Source organism: Scaptodrosophila lebanonensis, unplaced genomic scaffold (genome assembly GCF_003285725.1).
Source record: "Scaptodrosophila lebanonensis strain 11010-0011.00,11010-0021.00 unplaced genomic scaffold, SlebRS2 tig00000302-arrow-arrow-pilon, whole genome shotgun sequence".
NCBI classification, from domain to species: domain Eukaryota; kingdom Metazoa; phylum Arthropoda; class Insecta; order Diptera; family Drosophilidae; genus Scaptodrosophila; species Scaptodrosophila lebanonensis.
In genome coordinates, this window is record NW_022060640.1 from 44,623 (window position 1) to 62,570 (window position 17,948).

Sequence of the window (17,948 nt, forward strand, 5' to 3'; positions counted from 1 at the left end):
TTTTTATCACGGGCGGTGCAGGTAGTGGTAAATCATTTGTTTTAAAATTGATCGTGGAGCATATTAAGCGTTGTTACGCACCAACAGTAGATATACTACTGAAGCCTAACTTTGTAGAAGTTGGGTCTTTAACCGGAGTTGCTGCTCGTCAAATTTTTGGAAAAACGTTACTGTTCCAGACGTGCTCCGGAGGGGTCTTCGATCCACTTGATATGTTTTTTGTTGAGCCGATTTGGCGCTGCTGTACCTTTCCCAAATAATTTAAGGTTCGCCAAGGTTGATTGTGTGTATGTGTGTATATTTGTATGTTATGTGTCGTGCGTGCCGAAATGACTGATACCATGCAAGTCCGAAATGCGAGTGCCTTGTTACAAAAAAGGGCATAGCTAATAATGCGTTATGCCGCTATGAGTGCGTTTGTTCTCTTTCGCAGAAGAGTTGAGTGAAAACATAAGTAAAAAACAAACGTAAATAAAGTTGCCAGATGGGCTACTTAACAAAAGTGAGTGATGTTACTTTACATATCAAATAGCGCTTATATTATTGTGTTGTCCTCCAACATCCTCCCCCCTTGAAAGGATCTACTTTCAAAAGTGAGAATTCGGTAACGGTGCGATCTTGTGAATAGGTCGACGAAAGGTTCCTTTGCTGGTTTTCAGGTCAACCACTCGAACCTTGCCGTCCTCTCCAGGAATAGCCGAAGTTACGCGTGCCAGCTTCCATGTTTGCGGGGGTACGTTGTCTTCATGTACAAGAACCAGTTGTCCCTGTTGAATGTTTGGCTGCGCACAGGTCCATTTCGTTTTCCTTTGCAGCGTGTGAATGTAGTCACGATGCCATCTGTCCCAGAATTGCTGCTTTAGAAAGGTCACCTTTTGCCAGCGGTCTAAGTAGCATAGATTGGTAGTGTCCTCCTGATTGAAGAGGATCTGCTCTGGTGCGGATACCAGTGATGTACCAATAAGGACATGGCCTGGTGTGAGTACGTCGCCATCATTTGGATCATCTGACACTGGGGCAATTGGTCGTGAATTCAAAATAGCCTCCACTTCAGTAAACAGCGTTTGCAGCTCTTCGAAAGTGAGGTTGGCCTCTGCGACGTTCTTTATCAAAAGAGACTTTGCTGATTTTACTGCTGCTTCCCACAAGCCGCCAAACTCAAACTCAAAGCCTTTACAGGAAGTAAATTCGTTGATGCTGTGGGTTGCCTCTGAGTTAAGAGCGTCTTTCTTAAAATCAGCTAATTTTGCTGCAGCGCCAACAAAATTTGTCGCATTATCACAGTAAATGCGTTCAGGCAGTCCACGGCGTGAAATAAATCTTCGAATACAAAATAGAAATGCGTTAGTTGAGAGTTCGCTGACCAACTCGATATGAATCGCTTTCGAAGCGAAACAAACAAATACTGCTGCGTAGGACTTGTATGGCGCCCTTCCACGTATTCGATACGACGTCATAAACGGTCCGCAGAAATCTACGCCCGTGATCATAAAGGGGCGACAAGCTCGCAAGCGATCTGCAGGGAGATTTCCCATTACTTGCTGCATGAGACGAGGTTTGTACTTGAAACAGTGTGTGCATGCTCGTACGACCTGTCGAGCTAACAATCTGGCGTTTACGATCCATACCTTTTCTCGTAAGAGAGAAACAAGTACTTTCGGCCCAGCATGTAAATTTTGACGATGTAAATACTCTACGTATAAGCGACTGAAACGATGGTCTCGAGGCAAAATAGCTTGGAACTTAGCATCATAGGGAATTTCGGCCTTAGCTAACCTTCCGCCAACTCTCACAACATCTACACACAATTCTCCTAGTTGCATTGAACATAAAAAGGGTGCAAGGCTTTGCAAGCTTGGCTTTAATTGTTTATTTTTCGCTAATAGAAGAATCTCATCATGATAGGCTGACTGTTGTATGTGCGCTACAATGCGCCAGAACGTTACACATAATTCTGAGGATTGTATTTGCGAGATATCTTTAACCCTTAAGTGGCGATTAGCGGAAACTCTGTTGAATACGCGAAATACATAAGACATGATTCTTAGTATTCGGATGTATGACGATGAGCGTTCGATGACAGTGTCAATGATTGAAGTTGTAGGCTGCAACTCTTCTATGCAGATCAGTGCAGCTCGTTTGCGCACTTCTGTAGGTGCAGGCAATGGCTCCTTAAGTTGTGGCCAGTAAATTTCCTCTTTCTTCAAAAAGTCAGGGCCGGTAAACCACATGTTGGTTTTCAGTTCCTCAATTGTGCATCCCCTTGAAATTATATCAGCAGGATTTTTAGCAGAGGGCACGTGCCTCCATTTTACGTCTCCAGAATGCGCCTGTAACTCAGCAATTCTATTTGCTACGAAGCAGTTTAGTTGAGACGAATGCATGCCAATCCACTGCAGCACAATTTTTGAGTCAGTCCAAAAATAAATATTGTTGATGTATTGGTCCAGTTTACTTTGAAATTTGCGAAAAGTTCTATTGAGCAGAACTGCAGCACATAGTTCCAGCTTCGGTAGTGTTTGAACCTTAATTGGCGCCACCTTTGATTTGGCTATAACCAAATGCACTTTAGTGTCTGTGCCAATCCTTGTGCGTATGTAAATGCAGCAGCCGTAAGCACGTTCAGAAGCGTCTGCAAATCCGTGTATCTCACTTCTGGCTAATGGCGATGTGCTTACGTATCGTGGAATTTTGAGACTTGAGCTGTTTTCTAAGTCAATCTTAAGTTCGTTCCACATCTCGACAAACCTTGCAGGAAGTGGGTCATCCCAGTCGAATTTCCGAATGACCAAGTCTTGAAGAAAGATTTTGCAGCGTATTACTATTGGCCCCATTAGGCCTAGAACATCAAAAATCCTTGCTATGGTTGACAGAACTGTGCGGCGTGTAGCAATGCCATCATGTTGCACCTTGTGTTGAAAAACAAAGCAGTCATGGCTCGGCTCCCACGCTAATCCGAGCGTCTTGGTTACAATGTTGTCATCATGGTGATCGATGGAGATCTCCTGATCCATTTGCTGGTCGTTGATGAGCTCGCACGAGTTGCTAGTGAATTTTGTCATTTGCAATCCGGCATTGTTCAGAATTGCAGTCAGTTCATCCTTTTTTCGTTTAACTTCTTCTAATTTGTCGGCTCCTGTAAGTAAGTCGTCAACATAAAAGTCAGATCGCAATACTGCCGCACCTATTGGAAACTCTGAATCAAATAGATCAGCTAAATGAAATAAGCACCTTATGGCAAGAAATGGCGCGGATGATAGACCGTATGTCACAGTATTGAGCTGATAGACTCGTAAGTCGTCTTCTTGATTTGATCTCCACAATATCATTTGAAATTGCCTGTCGCGTGGGTCGATGACGAACTGGCGATACATTTTCGTAATATCTCCTGACAGAGCGTATTTGTGCAAGCGAAAAGCAAGAAGTGATGTTATAAGATCTTGTTGTATTGTTGGTCCAGTCATTAGGCAATCGTTTAGCGATATTCCTAAGTTCGTCTTTGCTGACCCATCGAATACGACTCGCAGTTTTGTTGTCAAACTGTCTGGCCGTAATACACAATGGTGTGGGATGAAAAAGTGTTGTTTAGTACGATCAAAGTCAGGGATGAGTGTCATATGACCTAGATCCTCGTACTCTTGCATAAAATTAGCATATGCCTGCTTGAGTTTTGCATCGCGCTCAAGTTTTCGTTCGAGAAAATTGAAACGCTTGCGTGCGATATCGTATGACTGACCAAGATCAAACGATTCGATTCGGAATGGAAGACGTACACTGATGCGGCCATCGCTAAGAGCTGATACGGTTTTGACAAAGTGATTTTCACATTTTTGTTCTTCATCAGTGAATTTGGCTGGTGAGCTCGTATACTCCTCGACATTCCAAAACTGTTGAACAATTTTATCTAGCGCTGGCTCTTCCTTTACGACGTAACATGAATAGTTTTGGTTCCTCGGCTGAATGCCTTGACCGCCTACTATCCAACCGTATGCAGTGTTTAATAAACATGGCATGCTGTTGCCTAGCGATATTTTTCCTTCGCGAACAGCATCGAAGAAACCTTCCGTGTTTATGAGAACGTCGATCTTATTCGTTTCGTAGAAATAAGGATCGGCTAACTCGACGTGGGGTGGAAACTGCCATTTTGATATTTCCAAATTGCGATTTGGCTGGTTACTGCAAATGGACTTTATAACAGCAAACGTTGATGGCCATTCGAAATCCGATATACGCGATTTCAATGTTGTTTGAACTGTGAAATTGATCCTTTGAGGAACTTCCGAAATACCGCATACTGAGCTTGAGACTCGACATTTCTCTAACTTGAGCCGTTTAGCAGTTTCTTCAGTCATGAAACTTATTTCTGAGCATGAATCTAGCAAAGCGCGTACTATGTGATAGTCACCGCATTTGCTCTTGATTTGTATTATTGCAGTTGGGAGAATGCCTCTAGTAGACGCTCGAACTACTAACGATACATTTCCTTGTTGGGCCGATGAAGACGGCATAAACGATGGCGTCGTAAATGATGACGTCATAAGCCCGCTATTCGGATTAGCGCTGGCTGTAAGAGTTGGTCCTTGCGACCTTTGCTCAACTTCCGCGAAGTTGTGCAATAGTGAATGATGCGGTGAATGGCACACTTTGCAGCGTGACTTTGACTGACACTGCTTTTGGTTGTGGTTTTTACGAAGGCAATTAAAACAAAGTTGATTCCTTTTTACCCATTCTTTTCGTTGTCCCAAAAGTAACGCAGTGAATGCAGGACAAGACGAAATGTAGTGCTCTGATGAGCTGCAGAAGACACAAGTTGCTTTGCTCGTGAGGAATGTCTTGGATACATTGCTGAACTTAGCCTTATGCTTGACATCTGGCGTATCTAGTCGCCCTAAGGGTTTGGAACGACTTTCTAGAAATCTACATCTGTGCGTTAATGTAGTACAACAATTTTCCCAAGATGGCAAAGATTCAAAAGTCTGCTTCTCGTCGTAATGAAGCTTGGTGTCTGCGTCGACTTTGGATAAAACCATGTGAATCATAGTTGAATTCATAACATCCTCAGCTTTACCTAATGACAAAAGCGACGCTCGCATGGCTGAGACAGAATCAATTAGTTTCTGCAGCATCGTCGCATCAGGATTGGTCATCTTCGGCAGACTGAACAAGCTCGATATATAATCAAGGAATATGAGTACATCGTTGTCATATCTCTTTTTTAGTTGACTTAGCGCCTTGGCATAGTTCCCTTCAGAGACTTGAAATACCTGCACGACTTCTAATGCGGGTCCAGACAAACAGTTTAGTAAATAATTAAATTTGTCAATTACCGAGATTGAACTGTCGCTTTCAATAAGGTTGTTGTATGCGGCTATAAATCGTTTATAGTTAGCATACTGGCCATCAAAGGTTGGAAGTTTAATCTTTGGGAGCCTACTCTGATGGACAGCAGTAATGCTTGATGTAGAATTTAGAAACGTCGACTCAGAAACAGTTGTTCGCCTTTTCTCGTTGATAAACGTGACAATTGCTGCCTTTGTTGCGATAAAAAGTTCTTCAATGCTAGACCTGCCTGTATCCCTGTTATGGATGTCCTCGATTTGTGTTTGTATCTGCATAATCTGACGAAAATAGGACTCCAGTATTTGAAGGTTGCACTCAAGAACTGGTACTTCAGAACCAGCTCCAGTTGTGGTTATTCTGGACTTTAAACTTTCGATGTTTCTTTCCATTGTAGTTCTCTGCACACGAAGTTTGATCAAACGGGGATCGTTAACGTCGACGGCCGCAGCTTTCATAATTACGGCGTCGTCGGATTGACTCATTTTAATTTATTTATCTAAATTAATTACACTCAAAATTTAACCAACGCAGTAACACAACCTCAACAGGTCAACACTAATGCCACTTGAAGCTAAATCTATTATGCAAATAATTTATTACAAATTTCACTAAGTGTTGTGCCACTGTGCGCTGAGCGCGTTAGGCGAATTTGGTTAAAACGAACTGAAAAGCAATGCACAACAACAAGAATCACAGCCTAGCGGATCTTTCTAGCGAGTTCAAATTTGCAACAACAACCACAATATTTGGCTGTACATCAGTTTAAGAATGCAACCGTATTAAATGTGTGTATTTACCGCTTGATTTTGTGCTCTTCTTTGAGCGCGCTTCTTACATGTTTCGTTGGCGGGAACAATATGTGGGTTGTTGAGAGGGGATGTGCGGAGCGGCGGGTGTAGACTGTCGAACGGTGAAATGCTGACGTCTCCGTTGCTGTTCTATCCAATGGCGTGGCCTTGGTACAGCGGCTAAGTTGACCACAGTGCCTTGTGCACTAGTTACAGTTGATTTATGTATATGTAGTTACAGATAATGTTCTGTCCAGCAGCTCGTTGCCCTGAACCAGACGATTACTATGGCGTTCCAATATTGTTTGGTAATCTGTATAGCAACTATACGATTTCATGAAATCGGCGAATTTTAACATAAAAAATGGAACGAGACTTATCTGTGTCCTGTCACGGTCGCCAAAATGTTCCAGACGTGCTCCGGAGGGGTCTTCGATCCACTTGATATGTTTTTTGTTGAGCCGATTTGGCGCTGCTGTACCTTTCCCAAATAATTTAAGGTTCGCCAAGGTTGATTGTGTGTATGTGTGTATATTTGTATGTTATGTGTCGTGCGTGCCGAAATGACTGATACCATGCAAGTCCGAAATGCGAGTGCCTTGTTACAAAAAAGGGCATAGCTAATAATGCGTTATGCCGCTATGAGTGCGTTTGTTCTCTTTCGCAGAAGAGTTGAGTGAAAACATAAGTAAAAAACAAACGTAAATAAAGTTGCCAGATGGGCTACTTAACAAAAGTGAGTGATGTTACTTTACATATCAAATAGCGCTTATATTATTGTGTTGTCCTCCAACAGTTACATAGTATATTCTTTCTACCAATAGAAAAAAAAATACTATGAAATACAAAAAAATGACAGCCTAAAGACTCGAGAATGTAAGGCGTAAATGGTGCTATATAAATTGGCTAATCATAGACGAAATTTTTATGGTCTCTTATGAGAATGTAAGAATAATCCACCTGAGACTTCAAGAATATAAAAACAACGACAAATTATTCGGTGGAGTCAATATTTTGGTGTTCGGTGATATATTTCAGGGTGAACGGTGAAAGGGAATTGGTGTTTTGTGCAGCCATCGTGGTATTCAGCGGAGATTAATTTGTGGTATCAGTTTTCTTTTTGTGAACTAACCATAAACATGCGACAGCGGGATGACAGCAAATTCATCGATTTATTGAACAGCTTACGGGTAGGTGAATTGACGACGGCTCATCTTGAGTTATTATGCGAGCGAACCCACGTGCCTTTAAATGGTGAATTTGCGGATGGAGCCGAAAGTCGACGATTATAACGACAAAATTAGCAAGGACAATGAAAAGCTGCATCGAACTTATCAAATCAACGCAGTAGATGAGTCTCGTGAAGTTGCGACATATGGAAGAACACAACCAGAGAACGTAATTCCCAAAGACGTCAATAGATGTTGTGGTGGTTTTCTGCCATCGATAAAAATTTGCGTCGAATCCCGCGTGATGTTGAGATGCAACATCGCCGTATCGGAAGGACTTGTGAATGGGTATAATAAAATATATCAAATGGCCAGCTTTGAGGAGAGATCAACTGGAGGATGGAGAGCTACCAGAAGCCGTGTACGTAAAATTTGATGACGAATCTATTGGGCTTAGGCTTAAAGATAATAATGGTTGCATACCCATACCTCCATCTAGTACTACGTTTCAGGCATTGAGATGTTACGGAGATGTGGAGCACCGTATGCTGCCTCTAATATTAAGCTGGGCGGTTACAGGCCATAAACTACAGGGTACAACCCTTCAAAGAGCTGTAATCGACCTTGGTAAAAAGAACTTTGCAAAAGGGCAAATATATGTTGCACTAAGTCGTGTCAAAAGTTTGGAGGGCAAAGTTTTATCAGATTTGGACGCCAACAAATTATTAAATAGACCACACGATGATAGATCATTGACGGAAATGACGAGACTACGAAATCTGTCTTCCGACAGTGAAGATCACGCCTAAATGAGACAGTGGAGTAGGCCTAAAGGGGATACCACGTTAAAAAAAAGCGCATCGAATCCTCTACCTCTAAGGTGGTGTGGAAATGAGAAAATGTGTTTCATTTGTTTAATTAAAATGCTATTTCTATATAAGAATATGAAATCGAAGAAATAACTAATAAAAACAAGTAAAAAAAGCTAAAGTCGGGTGTCCCTCTGTACATATGTTTACAATAATAATAGAAAATAAAAAAAATTAAGAAAATAAAAAAAAACAAGATCGAACGCTACAGTCGAGCAAGCCCGACAGTAAAATAGCCTGTACTCTCCACAAAAAAGAAAAATTAAAAAAAATTAAATTATTAAAAAAAATTAATGAATTAATTAATTAATTTAATTAAATTAGAATACATGTTTATGTTTAGTTTGTGGTGAACAAGGGATGCATAATTTAGCCAATACCTAAACCTAAGGGTTATCGGTGCATCAAGCTTATGATCGTGAGTGCAAATGTCAAATTGGAAGATGCGATGTTGCGCTATTTTTCTGTATATCAGCGACGGACGTACTTAGTGCAGTCAAGAGAAAATAAATCGTTAATCTCTTTCTGTCATTGATATAGAGAAATTAATCTCGGTAAATATCAGGCATCCACCAAATATTATTGTTTTATAGTAAGTTATGTTCTTTTAGCTACCCATAAGTGGGCAGTGGAATAGATATTTAGGTGCAGAATTGTTGGCAACGAGGAAAAAAGGGAAAACAACAAAAATAAGTCCACACGCAGCAAGTTGAAGGCCAGCTTTATTCATTTAGCGGCGGCACAATATCGTGAGGCCCCATCAAGGCATTGATATTGTTAGCTTGGTGCTCGATTCTGGAACCGCGCACCGCATCGAATGCACTCGAATCTGACCTAAAAGTGGCTAAAGGCTCTGTCGTAATTGCTACGTGAGGACACACGTTATACCTTTGCGAGAATTGGGGAGTGGCTAAGAAATTCGGCGCCTCCCAGAGCAAGTTTCAAGCGACTGGTGCTAATCAAGGACTCCATAGTTCGTGGCAATACCTTTGAAACCATGCAATATCCATGATAAATGCATGAGCATGGAGTTTCGTCGAGCGCGAAACTAAACCCAGCATTTTACTAGGAAGGAGAGAGAAGGTTCTGCCACATGACCAAGGAGAGGTCACAGGTCCAACGCGAATAGGCTATCGCCATCTGAAATTTGTTTAATTTTAATTTTGAGTTAGGTTATTAATTTGAACTTTTCTGTCTAACTACAGAAGCAGTTATTTAATATAATTTCCACAACAACAAGTGTATGTAAAGAAAGCGCAGCATGTCTTCGATGTAGGATGGATATGTAACAAAATTAATTTTATTCTCCAGCAACTACATCAGCGTCGACTACGAAGGCCTTCGGAGGAGATTACGATGGGTGAGTTCGTTCCAAATAATTAAAATATTTAACTTTGTGTTGTGATTATAATAACCCGAGCCAAACCTATATTACATATTGAAATGCCAAATGCAAACTCCATCTGAGTTTGTATACCAAACTAATGCATAATGCTATACATGTGGTTGCAGTTATCAGCTGTTTGATTTTTATGCATATGCGCCTGAACGAAAATAGAAACGGGTAAAGCATATTTTTTTTCTGTACTTTGTTTTGATTGTATTTATCCGCTGAGGCATCGAATATGTGAGCCAACCACTCACCGTGGTACACACCTAGTTAAACATGAAATGAAACACATAGTACTTATATTATTATTATTATACTTAAGTTGGAAAATAATCATTTGAAGTTAGTTTTTGTAACCATTTTGAATTATAGTTTAAACCCTTCTTATTATTGATAGCTTTGTATACTTTTCAAACAATTTTCGCCATTAAAGGCACATGAAGTTCACATCTTAAAATTTGAAATGAGCGTTATTACAATTAATTTTTCCATCTTTATCTAAATAAATGTATATTATCATGAATGAGTAAATTTTGAGTAAATTTCCTTGAAAGTAATGTAGACGGGGAATATGGTGTCGTAGAAACTTTAGGGATTTTCCACATATTTGGCTAAAGGAAAATCATGGTAGGGTGGGTAAAGAAGCCTAGCTACGATAACATCTAGTAGCTCAGAGGTGTAATACAGGGCTTTTCCTCCTTTCTTGACTCATTTTTCTCTTTCTTTCGGGGCATAATCTGCCCAGTTAATTTTTTTGCAATATTTAAGGCATAGCGGACTCATTTATTTATTCTATGTGTATACGACGAGTTCATGGCAGAATCAAATGAATCAACGAACCCCCCCACAGGCTGTTTGCTAGTCGCAATTTCGAGTCCCAATCGATTTATTTGTTTCTAGGTTCACCTTAGCTCAGGAATGAATTTTGTTTTGCCGGTCATGCATTTCTTTCAGAATGCCGTAAAACATTACATCTAATTGACTGCCCAACGGGAACTATGTGTGTATATTGTATACAGATGCAGTCGCGGAGAGAACCGGTAATCTTGTTTCGTTCCTAGTTCATTTTATCCTCGGATATTATAGAATTGTCATCCACCATTTGAACATAGATGCATATAGTTATAAATTTTTGGCGCCCAACGTGGGGCTGATTGAATCGAGCGTTTCGTAGTTCGTTTTGATCAGTTTCATAATTCAAGAGAACCTATCCTTTGGATGTAAATAATAATATCGTCATCTTTGGAGGTTATATTTTAGGTCCATTTTTATTGGGACGCTGGAAAGCTTCTTGGGGCTGGTGACCCAGATTGACGGCTCCTGATTTAAGTGAAAACACCGACTATTAACTATCTTAGAAAACAAATCCCAAAATATTCTTAAAGATCTGTTCATAGTATCAGCATTATTCAATGGAATTACAAAGCTTGGCAAGTACGAGTTCACGACCGCCATAGTTGTTGGTAGCAGTGGGCAAGTCTAGATCGATTTCTCTCGTTATGCTGATCAAGAATATATATACTTTATGGGGTCGGAGATGCTTCCTTCTGTATGTTACATACTTTGCACAAACCTAATATACCCTTTTTACCCTACGGGTACAGGGTATAAAAACCGTCAAGCTGATGGTTGTCGATTTGATTTTCCAGGCCGAGCAAGTGATAAGACAGTTTGTCTAGAACCAGATGAAGCACTTGCTAACAGCGGACGATTCTGTTTATTGAAAAGAACCTCAAATGAAACCATGGTCAACAATTACAATCCAGTTCTGGAAGGGGAATATTTACGTCCAACCGTGTGGTAGTGTCACCGCTGTAGCCTACTACGTCGCAAAATATGCGAGTAAGTGCGAACCACATGATACAGGTGATGTAATTCGATAAGCTATTTCGAATGCTAAAAGACAAGGTGGTGATGTTTGGAAACAATTCTTTTCAGTATCAATAACTATTTAAGTCAACGCCTGGTGAGTGCGCCCGAACGCTCATACAGATTATGCCATTTGCCATTGAAAATGTCGAAAGACTGTTTTAGTAAATAGTTGCAGGCCGGAGGAACGTTTCAGACTTCTAAAATTCGATAGTGATGAAACCAGCATTTATAATAACATTTTTGATCGATATATGTTACGCCCAAACGAGCTGGAGAATTTAAGCCTTGTGGAATTTGCCGTCCGTTTTGAAACTATCCCTAACACGACATGGTCAGAGGACAATGGAGATGCAGAACTGAGGGACGAAGATACTACACTAATGAGGTACTTCGGATTGCAGGACAACACTAGAATACGTGTAAGAAATAGACCGGCAGTATTACGTACCCGCTATTATACAATTAATAGTGACAAAGAAGCATACTATTACAGTTTAATAGTATGCCACATACCATTTCGTAATGAAGGCGAGTTACTATTGGCAAATGAAACCACTGAAGGCTCTTTTATAAGGCGTCAAAGTGATCTTCGCCCGTTGCAGGGCAATCTCAGCGCAGAACAATTCGGATACGCTGAACTAATTATTCAGCAGAACTCAAGCTACTGCACTTAATGTTGCGTGTGAAACCAATGTCGACAATGCACCCATTTTATGTGTTAGGGAACAAATTGTACATGACGATGATAACTTTTGTGAAGACATGGAAGAACGAGCCGTCATGACGGATGAATTGTTCCTGGAAAGCATTCGCGGATTGAATGTACAACAGAATACTTTATTTCAGAACGTTTCAACGGCGATTGAAAACGATTTGCAAAGACACGAAAGTCAGCTGTTACTTTTTATCATGGGCGGTGCAGGTAGTGGTAAATCATTTGTTTTAAAATTGATCGTGGAGCATATGAAGCGTTGTTACGCACCAACAGTAGATATACTACTGAAGCCTAACTTTGTAGAAGTTGGGTCATTAACCGGAGTTGCTGCTCGTCAAATTTTTGGAAAAACGTTACATAGTATATTCTTTCTACCAATAGAAAAAAAAATACTATGAAATACAAAAAAATGACAGCCTAAAGACTCGAGAATGTAAGGCGTAAATGGTGCTATATAAATTGGCTAATCATAGACGAAATTTTTATGGTCTCTTATGAGAATCTAAGAATAATCCACCTGAGACTTCAAGAATATAAAAACAACGACAAATTATTCGGTGGAGTCAATATTTTGGTGTTCGGTGATATATTTCAGGGTGAACGGTGAAAGGGAATTGGTGTTTTGTGCAGCCATCGTGGTATTCAGCGGAGATTAATTTGTGGTATCAGTTTTCTTTTTGTGAACTAACCATAAACATGCGACAGCGGGATGACAGCAAATTCATCGATTTATTGAACAGCTTACGGGTAGGTGAATTGACGACGGCTCAGCTTGAGTTATTATGCGAGCGAACCCACGTGCCTTTAAATGGTGAATTTGCGGATGGAGCCGAAAGTCGACGATTATAACGGCAAAATTAGCACCTTATCAAATCAACGCAGTAGATGAGTCTCGTGAAGTTGCGACATATGGAAGAACACAACCAGAGAACGTAATTCCCAAAGACGTCAATAGCTGTGGTGGTTTTCTGCCATCGATAAAAATTTGCGTCGAATCCCGCGTGATGTTGAGACGCAACATCGCCGTATCGGAAGGACTTGTGAATGGGTATAATAAAATATATCAAATGGCCAGCTTTGAGGAGAGATCAACTGGAGGATGGAGAGCTACCAGAAGCCGTGTACGTAAAATTTGATGACGAATCTATTGGGCTTAGGCTTAAAGATAATAATGGTTGCATACCCATACCTCCATCTAGTACTACGTTTCAGGCATTGAGAGGTTACGGAGATGTGGAGCACCGTATGCTGCCTCTAATATTAAGCTGGGCGGTTACAGTCCATAAACTACAGGGTACAACCCTCCAAAGAGCTGTAATCAACCTTGGTAAAAAGAACTTTGCAAAAGGGCAAATATATGTTGCACTAAGTCGTGTCAAAAGTTTGGAGGGCGTAGCTTTATCAGATTTGGACGCAAACAAATTATTAAATAGACCACACGATGATAGATCATTGACGGAAATGACGAGACTATGAAATCTGTCTTCCGACAGTGAAGATCACTCCTAAATGAGACAGTGGAGTAGGCCTAAAGGGGATACCACGTTAAAAAAAAAGCGCATCGAATCCTCTACCTCTAAGGTGGTGTGGAAATGAGAAAATGTGTTTCATTTGTTTAATTAAAATGCTATTTATATATAAGAATATGAAATCGAAGAAATAACTAATAAAAACAAGTAAAAAAAGCTAAAGTCGGGTGTCCCGACTTTGAAATACTCTGTACATATGTTTACAATAATAATAGAAAATAAAAAAATTAATAAAATAAAAAAAAACAAGATCGAACGCTACAGTCGAGCAAGCCCGACAGTAAAATAGCCTGTACTCTCCACAAAAAAGAAAAATTAAAAAAAATTAAATTATTAAAAAAAATTAATGAATTAATTAATTAATTTAATTAAATTAGAATACATGTTTATGTTTAGTTTGTGGTGAACAAGGGATGCATAATTTAGCCAATACCTAAACCTAAGGGTTATCGGTGCATCAAGCTTATGATCGTGAGTGCAAATGTTAAATTGGAAGATGCGATGTTGCGCTATTTTTCTGTATATCAGCGATGGGCGTACTTAGTGCAGTCAAGAGAAAATAAATCGTTAATCTCGTTCTGTCATTGATATAAAGAAATTAATCTCGGTAAATATTAGGCATCCACCAAATATTATTGTTTTATAGTTAGTTATGTTCTTTTAGCTACCCATAAGTGGGCAGTGGAATAGATATTTAGGTGCAGAATTGTTAGCAACGAGGAAAAAAGGGAAAACAACAAAAATAAGTCCACACGCAGCAAGTTGAAGGCCAGCTTTATTCATTTAGCGGCGGCACAATATCGTGAGGCCCCATCAAGGCATTGATATTGTTAGCTTGGTGCTCGATTCTGGAACCGCGCACCGCATCGAATGCACTCGAATCTGACCTAAAAGTGGGTAAAGGCTCTGTCGTAATTGCTACGTGAGGACACACGTTATACCTTTGCGAGAATTGGGGAGTGGCTAAGAAATTCGGCGCCTCCCAGAGCAAGTTTCAAGCGACTGGTGCTAATCAAGGACTCCATAGTTCGTGGCAATACCTTTGAAACCATGCAATATCCATGATAAATGCATGAGCATGGAGTTTCGTCGAGCGCGAAACTAAACCGAGCATTTTACTAGGAAGGAGAGAGAAGGTTCTGCCACATGACCAAGGAGAGGTCACAGGTCCAACGCGAATAGGCTATCGCCATCTGAAATTTGTTTAATTTTAATTTTGAGTTAGGTTATTAATTTGAACTTTTCTGTCTAACTACAGAAGCAGTTATTTAATATAATTTCCACAACAACAAGTGTATGTAAAGAAAGCGCAGCATGTCTTCGATGTAGGATGGATATGTAACAAAATTAAATTTATTCTCCAGCAACTACATCAGCGTCGACTACGAAGGCCTTCGGAGGAGATTACGATGGGTGAGTTCGTTCCAAATAATTAAAATATTTAACTTTGTGTTGTGATTATAATAACCCGAGCCAAACCTATATTACATATTGAAATGCCAAATGCAAACTCCATCTGAGTTTGTATACCAAACTAATGCATAATGCTATACATGTGGTTGCAGTTATCAGCTGTTTGATTTTTATGCATATGCGCCTGAACGAAAATAGAAACGGGTAAAGCATATTTTTTTTCTGTACTTTGTTTTGATTGTATTTATCCGCTGAGGCATCGAATATGTGAGCCAACCACTCACCGTGGTACACACCTAGTTAAACATGAAATGAAACACATAGTACTTATATTATTATTATTATACTTAAGTTGGAAAATAATCATTTGAAGTTAGTTTTTGTAACCATTTTGAATTATAGTTTAAACCCTTCTTATTATTGATAGCTTTGTATACTTTTCAAACAATTTTCGCCATTAAAGGCACATGAAGTTCACATCTTAATTTCATAATTTGAAATGAGCGTTATTACAATTAATTTTTCCATCTTTATCTAAATAAATGTATATTATCATGAATGAGTAAATTTTGAGTAAATTTCCTTGAAAGTAATGTAGACGGGGAATATGGTGTCGTAGAAACTTTAGGGATTTTCCACATATTTGGCTAAAGGAAAATCATGGTAGGGTGGGTAAAGAAGCCTAGCTACGATAACATCTAGTAGCTCAGAGGTGTAATACAGGGCTTTTCCTCCTTTCTTGACTCATTTTTCTCTTTCTTTCGGGGCATAATCTGCCCAGTTAATTTTTTTGCAATATTTAAGACATAGCGGACTCATTTATTTATTCTATGTGTATACGACGAGTTCATGGCAGAATCAAATGAATCAACGAACCCCTCCACAGGCTGTTTGCTAGTCGCAATTTCGAGTCCCAATCGATTTATTTGTTTCTAGGTTCACCTTAGCTCAGGAATGAATTTTGTTTTGCCGGTCATGCATTTCTTTCAGAATGCCGTAAAACATTACATCTAATTGACTGCCCAACGGGAACTATGTGTGTATATTGTATACAGATGCAGTCGCGGAGAGAACCGGTAATCTTGTTTCGTTCCTAGTTCATTTTATCCTCGGATATTATAGAATTGTCATCCACCATTTGAACATAGATGCATATAGTTATAAATTTTTGGCGCCCAACGTGGGGCTGATTGAATCGAGCGTTTCGTAGTTCGTTTTGATCAGTTTCATAATTCAAGAGAACCTATCCTTTGGATGTAAATAATAATATCGTCATCTTTGGAGGTTATATTTTAGGTCCATTTTTATTGGGACGCTGGAAAGCTTCTTGGGGCTGGTGACCCAGATTGACGGCTCCTGATTTAAGTGAAAACACCGACTATTAACTTTCTTAGAAAACAAATCCCAAAATATTCTTAAAGATCTGTTCATAGTATCAGCATTATTCAATGGAATTACAAAGCTTGGCAAGTACGAGTTCACGACCGCCATAGTTGTTGGTAGCAGTGGGCAAGCAAATAATTTTTTTTTAAATTTAATATAGATATCTTTTGGTATTGGCATGGTAAAATGACCATAAGATGTTTGCAACTTAGCTGGAATTATAAATTGGGGCAAGACCCAAAGAGATCCTCGCGTTCATCCAGACGGACGGACAAGTCTAGATCGATTTCTCTCGTTATGCTGATCAAGAATATATATACTTTATGGGGTCGGAGATGCTTCCTTCTGTATGTTACATACTTTGCACAAACCTAATATACCCTTTTTACCCTACGGGTACAGGGTATAAAAACCGTCAAGCTGATGGTTGTCGATTTGATTTTCCAGGCCGAGCAAGTGATAAGACAGTTTGTCTAGAACCAGATGAAGCACTTGCTAACAGCGGACGATTCTGTTTATTGAAAAGAACCTCAAATAAAACCATGGTCAACAATTACAATCCAGTTCTGGAAGGGGAATATTTACGTCCAACCGTGTGGTAGTGTCACCGCTGTAGCCTACTACGTCGCAAAATATGCGAGTAAGTGCGAACCACATGATACAGGTGATGTAATTCGATAAGCTATTTCGAATGCTAAAAGACAAGGTGGTGATGTTTGGAAACAATTCTTTTCAGTATCAATAACTATTTAAGTCAACGCCTGGTGAGTGCGCCCGAACGCTCATACAGATTATGCCATTTGCCATTGAAAATGTCGAAAGACTGTTTTAGTAAATAGTTGCACGCCGGAGGAACGTTTCAGACTTCTAAAATTCGATAGTGATGAAACCAGCATTTATAATAACATTTTTGATCGATATATGTTACGCCCAAACGAGGACAATGGAGATGCAGAACTGAGGGACGAAGATACTACACTAATGAGGTACTTCGGATTGCAGGACAACACTAGAATGCGTGTAAGAAATAGACCGGCAGTATTACGTACCCGCTATTATACAATTAATAGTGACAAAGAAGCATACTATTACAGTTTAATAGTATGCCACATACCATTTCGTAATGAAGGCGAGTTACTATTGGCAAATGAAACCACTGAAGGCTCTTTTATAAGGCGTCAAAGTGATCTTCGCCCGTTGCAGGGCAATCTCAGCGCAGAACAATTCGGATACGCTGAACTAATTATTCAGCAGAACTCAAGCTACCGCACTTAATGTTGCGCGTGAAACCAATGTCGACAATGCACCCATTTTATGTGTTAGGGAACAAATTGTACATGACGATGATAACTTTTGTGAAGACATGGAAGAACGAGCCGTCATGACGGATGAATTGTTCCTGGAAAGCATTCGCGGATTGAATGTACAACAGAAGACTTTATTTCAGAACGTTTCAACGGCGATCGAAAACGATTTGCAA

General features: G+C 39.8%; 1 protein-coding gene across 1 annotated transcript in view; it reads right to left on the reverse strand.

Annotated features, from left to right (window-relative positions):
* Nucleotides 1-14,447: 14,447 nt before the first annotated feature.
* The window catches only part of LOC115630077 (UPF0746 protein DDB_G0281095-like), a 164,890-nt gene continuing 161,389 nt past the window's right edge, over nt 14,448-17,948 (reverse strand). The window contains exon 2 of the mRNA XM_030526700.1: nt 14,448-14,559. Within this exon, the coding sequence (XP_030382560.1) occupies nt 14,448-14,559 (112 nt within the window). The remainder of the gene's footprint in view (nt 14,560-17,948) is intronic.